The 15298-nt window shown below is 52.6% G+C and overlaps 1 protein-coding gene across 1 annotated transcript in view; it reads left to right on the top strand.

Moving 5' to 3' along the window:
• The window catches only part of RAMP1 (receptor activity modifying protein 1), a 30588-nt gene that overhangs the window by 7986 nt on the left and 7304 nt on the right, over window positions 1-15298 (top strand). Inside the window, exon 2 of the mRNA XM_084892782.1 lies at window positions 3458-3596. Coding sequence (XP_084748908.1) covers window positions 3458-3596 — 139 coding nt within the window. The remainder of the gene's footprint in view (window positions 1-3457; window positions 3597-15298) is intronic.

Here is a 15298-nt window from a genome sequence, read left to right as displayed (position 1 = left end):
TGGCTTCCTGGGGATTTGGCTGCTTGGGGGGGTGGCAGGAACCAGGGGGTGTTAGAAGTGGTGGATCTCACCCTGAGGACCTGGCAGGGTGAGCGGAAAATGATTCTCAGCTGAGCCAGAACTTCCGAGCAAGGCTTTCTCCGAAGGGTTAGGGGAATTGTGCACAGAATACAGAGTAGTTTATACAGTGTATGTTTTTTAACTTGTGGACAATGTTGGGGAACAAAAGGCAGGAGATAAAGATCACCCATATGACACCACTCAGAGATAGCCCACTCTTGGTATTTCCTTCACGATCATTGTTAAACAGCTTCATTGAGGTATTTGACATGGAAAAACTGAATATATTAGCGTGTACAATCTGGGGGGGGTCTGACACACGGGTACACATGTGTGGATTCAAGACGGCGCGAATCTATATCCGCCACCTTTGAAAGTGTCCTGCGAACTTTGTCACCTTCCCTTCCTCCCCTGTCCCCAGCACCCTCCCCCTTGTCCCTGCTGGACCCCAGGGGCCCGAATGTTCTGTGAGTTGCTGAGGGTGGCTCACACTGAAACCTCACAGGGATGGGCCGCTCATTTTTAGGCAGGATCCCTAAACTAAATCCTCTGGAAAGCAGCCCTGTAAGTTCACGGGCGGGGGCCAGGGGTGGGGTGTGAAGAGAAGTGGGGGCAGCTGTCTCACTTCTCCCAATAAAGAAACTGTGACCAAGCGGGGAACAGGCCTGCAGGAGCCTGTGTGGCCTCCTCTGCAGCCTGGAAGGTCAGGGGTGTGTGGGTCCCTGCAGGCACCTGGGCTGCTCCCCATCCCAGTTCACGTACCAAAGGGGAGGCCCTATTTTTAGCCCCCAGACTGGTCACTCTGACCAGCGGGCCTCCCAGTGGAGAGCCCTTCTCCCAGCTCCTCCCGCACTGTCCCCAGGCTCCCCCAGTCTAGGAGAAGGACCATGGGAGTTCTATGCTTCTCTCTGCAAACGTGGAGTCAGCCTCAGCGGGACAGCCCTCCTGCCACCTGTGCGGACAGATGGGGTGGCTTAAAGGGAGGCCCACTCGGTTCGCACTGCTGGCCAGTGACAGGACCATTGCCCTGGTCCCCATGGTCCCCATGTTTCTCCTTAGAAACCCCGATGTGCAAGGTCTCCATGCAGCTGTCCTTCGGCCTGGGGCCCCGTGGACCTGGGGGAGCAGGCAGTCCTTCCTGTCACTGTGCCAAGGGATCCCCCTGCCTTCCTCCGCCCGTGTCCTCATCTCAGGGGCGGTTTCCTGCTGAGGACAGAGGGGCCTGTCTCTGAATTCCCGATGGTGCATGTGCCCGACAGCTCCTGTCCTGACTCCCGGAATGAGTGCGTCTGCTCACGGCCTTCGAAGCCATGATGAAGGAAGCAATGTGCAGTCTCACAGGAATGGAATCCAAACAGTTGGCTTTAAAACTCTGGGCAATTTTATTCACCTTTAACCTGCAGTACTGTCCCTCTTTCTGGAGGAAGAAGCTGCATCAGGCTGGTTAAGGGAAGTGAGCTGCTCTCCTGCACCTAAACCACTATGGTTTCAGGCTCCCCAGCCGCCAGCCAGCCTCACCCACAGCAAGGCCATTCTGGCTCGCCCAAGGCAGGGAGGGAAGTGGGGTCTCCATCCCCAGAGAGCAGGGCCCACCCTGGAGAGGCAGAGGTGAGAGATGCAGCATTCAGGGGGACCAGCTCAGAACCCTGCCAGGATCAAGGCCAGGGACTGGGGAGGGGCGGGTCCTGCTCTAGGGTGAGCACTGAGGCTGCCAGACAGGGCAGGCCCGTGGGGTAGGGGCAGGGCTGTGCTCTGTGGCCCAGAGGTCGCAGGGAGAAATTGACCAGAATGCACTGGGAGGGACTGGGGACAGGTGGAAGGGACAGGAGCACTCCTGGCCCTCAACACCAGCACTCCCTGATGGTGACCAGTAGAGGTGCCCCGCCCTGCCCTGGCGGCTGGCTCTGCCCTTCTAGGAACTTGGGAGCCACAAGCATCCTTGTGACGGGTCTGTCCAATGTCGTGTCCGCCGAATGGTTGTTCCGTGCTGCACAGAGCCCTAGCTGAGATGTGTGGTCGCCTTCATTCTCCCTAAAACCAGCCCTTCCAGACAGGGGGGCCTCTGAGCTCCGGGCCTCTGTGGGTCAGTCGCAGGCGCTGCCTCACGCCCACACAGAATGAGTTGGGTGTTGCCATCTTGTTCTTTTGACACATATTAACATGCAGAGCTGCTGGGAGGACATATGTATATCAGAAATGAGTGGGAGGTGACAGGGTAGCACAAAAGGGCCTCAGAAAATAAGGAAATGTTCTACCACCCAAATGAGGCACTGAGGAAGTGGGCTGGGCTGGGAGACCTGGGAGGGGGAGGGAGAGGAGATGGAGGAGGAGGAAGGAGGGGGGAGGAGGGGCAGGGAAGGGGGATCTTTGGGTCTGGGGTTTGCAGGGAAAAGCGACCTGGTAGGGAGACAGGGCGGGTCCTGGGGCAGTGAGGGGGTAGGACCATCAGAGAGGCTGTCCTCAGATGAGGCTTCCTGAATTCGGTGTCTGAGCCTCTGAGCTGCCCAGGAGGCCTGTGGGCTTCCTTAGGGAGAGGACCAGCACAGCCTGGGGGCAGCACTAAGGCTGCATCAGGCTGGTTAAGGGAAGTGTCCTGCTGGGCCAATCCCTTAGCACAGAGGAATCTGGGAAGGACACCGCCTGCCTGCCCCACAGAGAGGGGACAAACAGCCCTTGGGCCTGAGGAGGAAGAGGAGGCCTAGGGTGGGCCCCGGGGTCCCTGGCGGGCCTGCCCTGCCTCCACCTAAGCAGCCTCCAGTGGATTCAGTCAGCAGTGCGCTGTCTGACCAACAGTTCCCATTTCTGATCACATGTCCATCAAGGCAGGAGGGTAGGGCACGTCATGCCACAGTTGTCAGCTTATTTATAACGGGTAAAAATCAGACACGGGGCCTGAGCCCGGGCTCCAGGGGTGGCGAGCCAGTCTGGGCTGGCGGTGCAGCCAGGTCCCCACCCGCCCTGGGACAGCACCCTGTCCTGCTGTGCCCCCACCACCACCACCACCACAGGCAATTCCCCCTCCTCCTCACTCAGTGGACAGGCCTGGTGGCATCGTGGCATCATGGGTGAGCAGCCTGGGTCCAGCCCCAGGAATCATTCTCGCTGCCTCAGTTTCCACATCTGTGAAGTGGAGGCACTGGGAACACGTCAGGAGCTGAGTGAGGATGAAAGGGTGCATGCGTGCCAGACCCTGTGCCCCGTACCCCTGCACTTCGCACTCTCAGGACAAGTGAGACCCCATGGCAGCTCCCCAGGTGCCTCTGGGAAGGGAGCCCTAGATAGCCGTGTATGTGTCAGACGGAAGAGCCCGGGCCTGCAGGGAAGGCGGGTGGAAGTGCAGGGGAGGGCGGCGGGGACGAGGCCGGAGGGTGACAGTCCCCTCACTCTGTCCTTGCAGTGCATCACCTCTTCGTGGCCACCGCCTGCCGGGACGTTGACCACGATGCCATCCTGCAGGAGGCCTGCCTCGCCCCGTTCCAGGTGGACATGGAGGCCATCGGTAGGACGCTGTGGTGTGACTGGGGCAAGACCATCGAGTGAGTCAAGTGTGTGTACTGGCGGGAGGGGCATGGCTGGGGGGCCTTGGGACCACAGGGCTTGGTGAGGGTTCTTCACCACAGTCCAGGGTGATGAACAGGCTGTGGTTATGGATGAGGGACAGATGCAGGGGGAGAAGGGGCCAGTGACAGGTAAGTGCAGACAACGAGGGCCAGGAGGTCCGTGGTGAGCTGGGATCCTGCACAGGCGTCCTCCAGGCAGCAGGAGACGGAGCCGTGTCCAGCCGCAGATTCCCGTAGCCCATCCAGGTGTAGGTGTCTGGGGACCATGGAGAGCTCGGCCCCGTGCCCAGGGGCCTCGTGACCGAGTTTGGCAGGCGCCAGGTTGCAGGGATGTCCCTACTGGTTCCCCTGGTCCCCATGGTCAGGCCAAGGCTGTCCTTCCGCCAGTTCATGGCTAGGAGCCCCGTAGGGAGGGGCTAGGAGTCACAGGGAGGCTGTCCTTGGAGGGGTGGCCCTGGCACCCACAGAGGACAGCAGGCACCGAGCCTTCCCTTTCGTGGCTCAGTCCTTCTACCCAAACGCCCCTCTTCCCACCTCGTGGGGTGCATCCACTGCCCCCCTCTCCCCTCAAAGAGGTCGGGGCTTCTCTGCTCCTGGGCCAGAGTCTCTGGAGCCTGAGCAGGACTTGGCGTGAAGAGGCAGGAGCCCTGGGGACGGTGGGGTTCCCTCATTCTTGTCCTTCTAGGCCTCATTTTCTAAACTGAAAAGTTAACCACCGGTGAGAAATTGGGGGCAGGGCAGAGTGTGAAAAATCAGAACCACTGTTCTTTAGGCAGATGGGCCTGTGCCTGGGCTGAGTGACTTGTTTAGTTTAAGTCAAAGGTTGTCTAACGCTGTGATCCACAGAGAGGCGGTCCAAGTTGCGGTCCAACATGTTGCTGCAGGAAGGCTGTACCAGCAGCCGGGGGCGGGGGGGTGGGCGGCTGGTTCCCACAGCCTCACTGAGACTGGGCTCCCATACCTCTGAACTGTCACCGTCTGATGAAGGAGAAATGGCCTCTCAGTGGTGCGTTCATTTGCTTCTCTCTGATTTATGAGTGGGTCTGAACAGCTTCCATACGCTAAGGGCCACACATATGTTTTTGAGACTTGATTGTGCCTGTCTTTCTCATTTCCATCCGTTTTCTGGCCCTTTTTAAAGAGTTCATGTTGGAGGCTTCTGGCCTTTGGCCGCAGCATGTGTTACATATTTTCTCCCCGTTAGTCAGTTGTTTTTCAACTCTTAGGTATTTCCGTTGCCACATTATTTTGTTCACCCGTCCTGTGCCTCAATCTCCCGTCACCTCTGGATTGGAGTCATAGTTGAAAGGCCTTTCTCTACACCCAGGTCCAAGAGGAAGCCACCCACATTTTCTTCTCGAGCTTGTGCGGTTTCGGTGTCCCAGCGAGTCCTGGGCCTGCCGGGAGCTTATTCTGCGGTGCAGTGGGAACTCTGAGGCAGTCGGTCTTTCCCCAGAGGCCGCGCCCACTTGTCCTGTTTATTCAAAAGCCCATCATGCCCCGTTTTTTGTTTCCGAGTCCATCTTTGTTCTGCACTGCACTTCCCTGAGCGCCTTTACACACAGTCCCTTTCAGACTTCCTCATGTTCCCTGCTTCTGCAACGTGGCTTTCTCCTCTGGAACCTGCATTGGGTCTGCACCGCCTACTCGGTTTACTTAGTTACCGCTCACCTCATTCCATGACAGTCATTTTGCAAAGCTGGCATTTACTGAGCACGTACCATGTGCAGGGCATAAGCTCTGGACATACGTTACCTCCTTTAAGTACGAGGCAGCCTCAGGAGGAGTCAGAACTATCGTCACCCCCACTTCATCTGCCCAGGGCCACAGCGGGTTAGGGATTTTTGAATCCGAAGTCCCAGCTCTGACACTCCCCAAAGGTGAGAGGTGGTTCCCCTGACTCTCCGGAGGCGTGGGGATGCCCTGTCTTTAATCAGTGTGGCTCTCTGCGAAGCGGATGCTGCCTGAGCCCCTGCCAAGGACCACCAGCTGGTGAGGTCCACTTGCCTTGGGATACAAAGCCTGCCTGGCACTGGAGCCCTGGGCTAACTGGGGGGAGGAGGGATAGGATGGTCCAAATGACTGGAAGGAAGAAGAAGAGGCCCGAAAGGAGGCCCAGTGGGGGGTGGAAGAGCCGTGTGAATGAGCAGGAGGGCGTGGCCATGTTAGGAGCACAGTGTCCAACAGGGGAGCAGGGCCCCTAAGTGGGGGACGGACAGGCAGAGAGCCAGACAGTGGGGCTGGAGGACTGTGAGGCAGGCAGATACCGGACAAAGGGCGCAGGTGCTGGGAAAGACCCTGCCGGAGCCAAGTGGAGGTAAGGCTGTTGGGGGTGGAAGGCCGCAGCCCAGCGAGCAAACTTGGACAGCTGTTAAGACCTGGGGTTCAGGACAGGCTGAGGGTGAGGGCAGGACCTCCAAAACCAGGGCCACCCAGTGCCTGCTGCCTGAGGTCGTAGCTGTCCCAGGGCTGGGCTGGGCTGCAGTGGCCCGGGAAATGCCAGGGGGAAGCTTCTGGTTTGACAACAGCTGCCCGTCAGAGGAGACACCTTCCACTAAGTGGCACGGATGAATGTGAGCCAGGTGGCTTCTGCAGGGGCATGGGGAGGGAGAAGCTCCCCTGTGGGGCATGGAGGGGCTGCTGGGGCCGCCCGCTCTGTGCACCAGGCAAGTCATCATGTCCGGGTGAGCTCATTCACTGCAGCCCGGGTTCGCTGGTGGAAATTTAATGTAATTGAAGGTATTAACTGGGCATACAATCTAATTTGGGGAGCTGTGGAGGTTAAGGAACAATGTGTCATCCAGACTCTCATTTCCAGAAGCCTCCCTGTGGGCGTCAGGAGGAGAGAAAGAGCAGAACAAGGAAAGAGAAGAATAAAAAAAAACACACACACAAAAAAACAGGGAACTCAGCTGGAAGATGGTTGGTTTTAAAGGGACCACATACCGGGTTTTCTCCCCAAGACAGGAAATGTGGGTGGTTTAGAGATGGGAGGCCCAGCGGCTCCTCCTCTTCCTGCCCAGCTGCGGGCTCCAAGGCGCCACCTCGGGCAGGAACCCTGTCAGAGGCAGCCCAGCCATCAGAGCTCAGTGAGCCCCAGAGAACCCACCTCTACCCTCGCGCCTTCCCGGTGCCCCTCTTCTCTCGGCCCTGAAGCTCCCGGGCTTGTCAATGCTGCGGCATGGCCTCGGCTCCCGAAGCTTTGGTCACACTGCAGGGTGCCCGGGCCCAGGTCTCCACGGCCTGCTCCCTGGGCATGGCCTCCTCCCTGCTCACCCCAAGCTGGGCCATGCAGAGCCCTCCCACCTGGCCTGAGCAACGACCAGTTATGAGGCGGTGTGTCTGTACAGGGAGCTTATGGAAGGACCCAGAACCAAAGTGCAGCGTGCTGGCTCCAGAGCAGCTACCTCTGCCATGGGCCCCAAGCCTGCGCCGTTTCCAGCCGCCTGTTCACTGGAGCGGGGTCTCGGTGTTCTTTGTGTCCCTGTCAGGAGTCAAGCCCGAAAACTGGCCGGAACTCGGCAGCATCTTTGCATCAGCTGCTTTTGTTCGAATTCCGACAGGAACTGAGGGAGATGCATCTTCTTCAGCCACGGTGGTCTCCCTGGGGCAGTGGCTGTCACACACAAACACACACACACACACACACACACACACACACACACACACACCAGGTCTCAGCATGGGCTAGGACCAGTGCTCAGCAGTGTCAGAATGTAAAAGGTCAGAAGCCAGTGACACTAAGCAGATGCTGGCACGAGTAGAAGGAAGAGCAGGCAGGTGGACCGCATCCTGGTGACGAGGGGGACGGTTTGGGGGAGGCTCTGCACAGCGCCTTCTGCTCCCAGCTGCCTCGTGGACACACTGCTTCCATCCTGCCCCCAGCAGCATGGAAACCCCAGAGCTGTCCAGGCGACGCACACGGGACTTCCCTGTCCAGGGAGGCAGGTCAGGCGTGCTCACTTGTCGAAGTTTGCCCTCCTGGGACTATCCCAGGGAAAGGGCAGGGCAGCGGGTGGTGGCACAGAAGGCAGTGGTGATGAAGGTGTGCTCTGGTGTGTTGTGGTTTGTGTGCGGTGGGGTCAGCCAGGTAGGGGACGAGAGCAGATGCCCCTCCTAAGGCTGACCTTCGGCCCAGCACTCCTTCTGCCCAATGAGGCCGTTACCGCATCTCCCAGGACCCTTCCTTCCATTGGTGACCCTCTCCCAAGCACACGGGCCCAGGGGCACTCTCGTCCTCTGTGAGGGAGCCTTCCCCATGCAAACTGCGGGCACTTTCCCCCCAGGGTCTTAGGAGACTTAAGCCTGGGCACTGTGCACAGCTCCTGGACCAGGTGTGTCTTAGGTCTGAGCTCCCTCTTCTCCAGGCTTCTTGTCTCAGTGAAAACATGGAGAACACACACCTTACAAATACACTCCTATGGGTAGCAAGGCAGGGTGAGTTTGCCTTCACAGCTGGGGCCAGGAGAGGACAGCCAGCTCTCCAGCAGGAAGGCCATGGAAGGGGTCCTGATTTCTCAGTCCTACTCACGTTCAGCCCCTCCCAGGTTTTGCCATTGCAAATGAACTGCAGTGCATGTAGCTGACTGCTGTTTTGGACTCTTTATTGAAGAATTCTTGCCAAGGGACCTACATAGCACAGGCCATGACCATCCCAGGGTTCTTAGAGGTTTTGCCCAGTTGCCCTTTCGAAGAATTTTACTAAGTTTAATGACCAGAAACCCATGAAAATGAGTCATTCGTTCGTGGGTCCATGAGCACTGAGTTTGTCGAGATGGTGTTCTTGCAGGCTGCAATGAGAGTTCCTGTTTTGTCCTCATCTGCCCGCCTTTGGCTGTTAGGAAGGTCGAACTGCTTTCTCCTGCAGCTGTTGGAACTTGTTTTTTCTGAATGGCAGATCACCTGCTCATAACCTTTGCTCTCTGTCTCCTGAGTCATTTGGGGGCATTTTTCATCTTCTTTTACAAACTCTTAAATATTGTAGAGATGAGTCATTTGTCATGTGGTTCCGTCTTCTCTTTGTGTCTGTTTTGGTGGTGCTTGTTTTTCGTGTTTTAGCTCCTTAGTGATTCGGTTTTGGCGCGCTGCCTCCTCACTCTTCAGGTCTGTGATTTGGTCACAGGGCTGTCTGCTCCACAGATTCAGTAGCTGCAGTTGTGAGAGTCATATGGCCACAATATTATGTTCTGTTCCTACTCTGTTGCCCTGTGTTTTAGAATAATGCTTATCTCCTTAACACTGTGCGTAGTTACATTAAGACAAGAATTAGAATTTATTTCCTCCCTACTTCAATTACCCTAACATATGTTAAATGATATTTCCTACGTTCATTGTCATGTTATGCTTAGTTTAACACTTAATGCATTACAGTCTATTTCTATTTATTTTTAATTTCCACCGAAACAACATGCATTCCACTGTGTGTTACTCAGCTCATTTTTGTGTTCCCAGGTTTTTGTGTACTCAATAATGGGCTATTAGATTCTCTAATTCTAATTATATTCTTACTAGTGGACCAATGCACGAATTTGTGCACATTGAAAGGAAATTAATTAGAATAAATATTTTAATATCGATATTCGCCCTTTCTCTTTAATAGAAGTGTCAGAGATGAAAGAAAATTAGTAAAGTGTACGTGAAAATAATATGTAAATTGATTAATAAATAAACAATAACAACATGATATAGTAACAAATGTTTTCCATGAAATTTTTACTGTCAGGATCTTCGTTTATCATTAATTTTTTAAATATGCCAGGTATTCTGGAAAATGTATACCATTTGGACAAACTTTGCCTTTGTTACAACATCGAGTAAATTTTCCATCAGATGGTTTTTCATCAGAGAAATTTAGGGATAGGCAAAATTGACATGTAATAGTCATTCCACCACAAAAACTGCGACCTCATTTACCTCATTTTTGCTGTGAAGGCAGTTCCTACCAGTATTGGTAGTACTTGTCAATGACTATTCTTCAGACATATTCTGTCGACATCACTTTTTTTCTGCTTCAGAGGTATGTTGCAATAGTTGGTCTTCAGGCATATTCTGTTGACAATTTTGGCTTCGAATGTCAACAAAAACATGATGTCATTACCCAGCATCCACAGCTACTGTTTCCAGGCTGGGCTGGGCTGGGCTGTGGGCCACATTTTGCACCATGGCGTCTTGGCAGTGTTGGCTACGATTTTGTGGGGTGTTGCTCTGGGGTGGTGGTGGGGCCTGTTCCCACTTGGGGGAAGCCAAGTGTTGATTTTGGGCACCAGGTTTAGCTCCTATGTTGAGCATCAGCCCCCTGGTGGTCAGTGCACATTATAGCAACTGGTTGGATGATCGGACACTTAGCATATTAGTCTTTTATATATAATTTCTAGTATCTTTTTCCAACAGGTTGTTACGTATATGTATTTTGCTGTTTTTATAGCATTTAGATTCCATGTTATGCTGCCGCTATCAACTATGAAATATCATTAAATGTCTCCTTAATCACGTTTAATATTTTTGTTTTGTTTTTCTTTACTTCATATTAATATTGCAATCCCAAGTATATACTTGAAGTTAACCCTTAATTCTTTTGAATCTTCCCAGGTAATTCTGTGTTAATTATCTCTCTCAGAAACCACTTACGTTGTTTTATTGTTTCATCTGGAGAGTGTTGCGCCTTGTAACAAAGGAAATTATATTGTATTTGTTCTTTATTTTCCATCTTCAGGCCTTCCGTTTGGGAGCTTGATTTTTATCGTTCCACCCAATTTCCCCCCTCTTTTCTCCCTCCTGTTAAAACATGATGTGTTTGCCTTTATCTTTTAAATGAGGTTAACATAGTGGCTCACTCTTTTCACTCACTCACCCTGAAATGTGAAACACGGGTGTTCTGACTCCTGTGTTGGTTTTCTTACACCGTGAAACCACAAGCTTGGCCCTCGATGAAAGAGCAGGACTGTCTCTCTCACCCCCCGTCCCCACCCCATCTCCTCACTGATTGTAGTTCAAGTTCTAAACCCTGCTCTTCCTTCTGTCGCCTATTTTGGTTTATTTCTTACACCAAGCTGTCCTGGTTTGTATCAGTAACAACCCTTGGGCCCTTAGGGCTCAGTCACTTATCTTCGCAAATAGGCTGTTAACTCAAGTTCCTCTTATTATTGTTACCATCATCTTTCCCTTTGACATGTAGCTTTTAAATTCATGCAACTATTCTGAAGTAGAACCTAGAAATAAGCCAGGCAATTAATGCCTTCCCAGAATTCAGACATTTTTACAGAGCTTTTCACTGCCTTTGTAGCTGAGTGACAGCTCAGCAGGATGCTAAGTACATTGAGTGGCCAGATTATTATGCTCTGTGTGTGTGTGTGTGTGTGTGTGTGTGTGTGTGTGTATTAGAGGCCCAGTGCATGAATTCGTGCATGAGTGGGGCCCTGCCAGCCTGGCCAGCGGGAGAGAACATGGGTGGTTGGCTGGCATGCCTGCTGGTTGAACTCCTGGTGAGAGGACAATTTGCATATTAGCCTTTTATTATATAGGATATACACTGAGTGGCCAGATTATTATGCATTTAGAGATCATAATAATCTGGCCACTCAGTGTATATGCTGAACAACCTCGATTTCTGGAGTTTGTGTGGCTGTTGTTCAATTATCTGAGTTTTTATTATGCTATCAGGGACCAGAGGAGACTTACTTATTTTGTAAATATGACCTCCTCCTTACTGGTGTGGTTGATTGCAGGTTGCTAGAGCCAGGGGACTGGAAAGGGACTGGGAGATGAAGGTGTGGGGCAGGCAGGACCTGGCCGTGACTGTGACTGGGGTGGGGGCAGAGGGTGTTTCCTGTGGGCAACTCTCAAGACACATGTCCTCAGACCCTGGGCAGCCAAGACCTTCTGGTACTGACTGTTGCCTCACACCCCCTCCAGTTTGTCCCAGCAGGGGGCGTCCTGGAAGCCAGTTTTATCTGAGGCTCGGCAGGGTCCCTGTGACACTTAATTTCTCTGTGTCTTCACCATCCTGATGCACTGGGGCTGCTCCCCGATCCAGGCTTGAGTCCCAGGATGGTTTTGAATCACAGAGAAACCCCCACGGATGTCAGGAAGGTTCTCCCTTACTTCATGGACAGGTGTTCACAGGAAGGGCATGGGTGTGGGGGAGGGTGGCCTGCTCCTGCCACTATCTTGGCCGTGGTCCTTCTCCCTTGGAAAGTTTAGTGAGGGCACCTTGGCACCTCGAAGGAGTTCAGAACCAGATTTAACTTTGGCTCAGCAGCTGCTGCCTGAGGATTTAATTGGTGCCGGGCCAGTGGTGTGACTGCTGAGGAGCCCCTCGTGTTCCTGGGGGTGAGTCCCAACAGTGGGTGAGGATCGGCTCCCAGCTCCAGCCCTCCACCTGCTGTCAGGGCTGCCCCTCAGGAACCGGGTGAGAGACTGCCGATTGGCTGGCATGACCTTCTGCTCAGGGGAAGCTGTTGGGCACAGCAAAGCCAGCCACTGTCCCCTCTCCAGGTAACATAGTGAAATGCCCTGGGAAAGTGCCACTCTGCCCAGAGGTCACCTTCATGGGTTTCAGGCTGCCCACTGTGCCAGCGTGGCCAGCAACCTCACAGCCTCCACTGCCTCAGGAGGGCCCCAGGGGCCCCTGGGGAATCCAATGGGATTGGGAAGGCAGGGTGCCGGGCAGGGCGGCGGAGAGCAGTGGCCTGATGGTGGGACTGAGGGTGCTCTGCAGAAAAAAGCCCTCCTTCCAGCCCCCAGGGTGGCTTGTTGGGGTAGTGTCCCCAGGGTGTTAGTGTCCAAATATAGTGCCCTGGCTGTCATGCCCAATGACACTTGTACACATGTGCACACACATGTCCAGGTGAGGGTGGGGGCCCTGGGCCCAGGGGGAGCCCTAGGGGGAGCCCAGGGGGATGTTTTCACAGGGCTTTGTGGCCAGGCCAGCCCACAGTGGGCGCAGCTGGGTGATCAGCCATGGTTCTCTGTCATCTCAGAACCCAGGGCTACACAGACCCCCACCTGCCAGGCACTCGGAGGACAACCCGTGTCCGTTTTCTGTCGTCCAAAAGTGGCAGTGTTTTGTCCAAGAGTGGTCTCCCCAGTCGAGAGCTCCGTGAGAAGCTGCTCTCTCCTCCCCAGCAGTGACACACCAGCCCTGTCACTGGCCTTCCTCCTCTCACCTCTGACCTCTCTGCTTTAGCCTGTTCTTCCTTTTCAGAGAGAGAGAGAGAGAGAGAGAGAGAGAGACAGAGACAGAGAGGGACCACCTTGCTCAGCCAGAGCCCCCTGGTCCAATACAGTGGAGGCAGGGAGCTGGTTGCAAAGCCCTGGGTGGAATGTGCCCGCGCCACCCAGCTGGTGTACCTGAGGCCCGCTGTGTTGTTGGGCATTTATTGGTGCACATGGCATGCTGGGATCCCACAGATAGAGTGGAGCCCGCAGTCCCCCTGTGCTTTTTATTTTCTTGCAAAGATGTCAGAAGTTCCTGTTCTTTCACTTAAGGAGATGAGCTGCAGAGGGAACGTTGGAGAAACCTTAAAGTACGCATTTCTGGGCACGCACTCCAATGGCAGAGATGCAAACGGCTCCTTCCTCGGTCTCACCAGATCTCCAGCTTGATCAGATCTCCCGGTCCTGCGGTTTAGGGAGGGCTTGATTGCACAATATCCACCCCCCACGCACACACTCCCGCTGCAAGTCCAGGGATGAGGAATGAGTCCCAGGTGCACAGCGGCTGGTATCCTCTCCCAGGCCTGGGGCAATGTCCCAGACTGAGTGTTTTTAATCGGTTAGCAAGACTTCCTTTTACATTCCCTGAGGTGTCAACAACAAAAGCTGCCCTGTCCGGCGGCAGCTCACACAGGCGAGCTGAGTGGGAAATGGCAACCACTCGCAGGGCTGGCTGCTCAGAGGCCCCCCGGGGAGGTTGGGTGGCCTGGCACACTCACTCTTAGTCCCATGCAGGCCAGGCCACCACGTGGCCTTCTGTCACCAGAGGAAGTGGCCGGGTGAGCAGACTGCCCCGCCCTGCTTTGGAAAAGCTCCTCTGTGACTATTTTGGGAGGCCTGCTTGGGAGGCCTGACACCAAAGTCAGAAATCAGGTGATAGGGCCCAAGGGGGAGGGGGGCTGGGGGGGGGGGGATGAGCTCGTTGTTTGTTTACACGATGTGTGCGGAAAAGGAGACCAATAAAGTTTATTCTGGAAACAAACCAAAGAAAAGAAAAGAAAAGAAAAGAAAAGAGAAGAGAAGAGAAGAGAAGAGAAGAGAAGAGAAGAGAAAGAAAAGAAAAGAAAAGAAAAGAAAAGAAAAGAAAAGAAAAGAAAAGAAAAGAAAAGAAAAGAAAAGAAAAGAAATCAGGTGGTAGAAGACAGACCTGGACACCTGGACATTAACTGAGCAGATCCCTGGCTGTAATGAAGATGCCCCTAGGGCTCCAGGAATAAAGTTGGTGTTTGCAATTGGTTTGAGGGATTTTTGTCACATTAAGAACTTCTTCCTGATTTACAAAGTTGTTTCTTTTCTTAAAATATATTTTATTGATTTTTTTACAGAGAGGAAGGGAGAGGGACAGAGAGTTAGAAACATCAATGGGAGAGAAACATCGATCAGCTGCCTCCTGCATACCTCCCACTGGAGATGTGCCAGCAACCAAGGTACATGCCCTTGACCGGAATCGAACCTGGGACCTTTTAGTCTGCAGGCCGACGCTCTATCCACTGAGCCAAACCAGTTAGGGCAAGGTTGTTTCTTTTTTATCAGAGATGTTGAATTTTATCAAATGGCTTCTCAACCTGTATTGAAATGATTGTGTGTTTTTTGCTTTGACACGATGAAATGGGCTTTGACAGTCACAGGCTTAGGGCATTCCTGAAATAAACCTACTTTTAAAGTGTTCTGCACGGAGAGCTGGAGTTTGCTAACAATTTTCATAGGACATTTGTGTCTATTTTAAGTGTCCATTTTTAAATACATCTGTTACTCTGAGGCACGTGGGCATGCTGTCTTCAGAGGTGTGGAATCTGGTTTTGCTTAACTTTTGTAAAAATTGATGAGAGAGAGAGAGAGAGAGAGAGAGAGAGAAATATCAATTTGTTGTTGAACTTATTTATGCATTCATTGATAGATTCTTGTATGTGCCCTGACTGGGGATTGAACCCACAACCTTGATGTATCGGGACAACACGCTAATCACCTGAGCTACCTGGCCAGGGCTTGGTTAACTTTTTAAAAAAACTGGGAAACTCATTTCCCCCCCTATAATCCTAAGAATTGGAAAGAACTGCCTGGATCTGCTGCCTTTTGAGATTGTAATTTTTAAATAGCATTTCCCTTTTTTTCTTCTTCAGATTTTCTGCTTTTTAAGTCAATACTTAATAGTTTATATTGATAGTTTCCCCAAAAGTATCCCAATTCAAACATTTTCCAATTTTTAACATAAAATTTTTGTATATTAACCTCTCATACTTGCTCTCATTTCCTATCTGTGGTTTTGTATATTGATGTTTTCTGTGTTTTTTCTAGATTAAACTCTCCAGAAATGTGTCCATTTCAGCATACCTATTTTTCTAAAGAATCTGCTATTGAATTTACTTATTCTCCTGTTTTTTTAAAATAAAATCAATAAATATTAGTTTTTAATCCTTTTAAAATAATTATTGTTGAAAGTATAATATATGTCCCCCTTTGCCCCC

The sequence above is a fragment of the Pipistrellus hanaki genome (assembly GCF_964339955.1).
Source record: "Pipistrellus hanaki genome assembly, chromosome: 8".
Taxonomy (NCBI): Eukaryota; Metazoa; Chordata; class Mammalia; order Chiroptera; family Vespertilionidae; genus Pipistrellus; species Pipistrellus hanaki.
The sequence above is the reverse complement of the archived record's forward strand: the minus strand, read 5'-3'. Positions and strand labels throughout refer to the sequence as shown.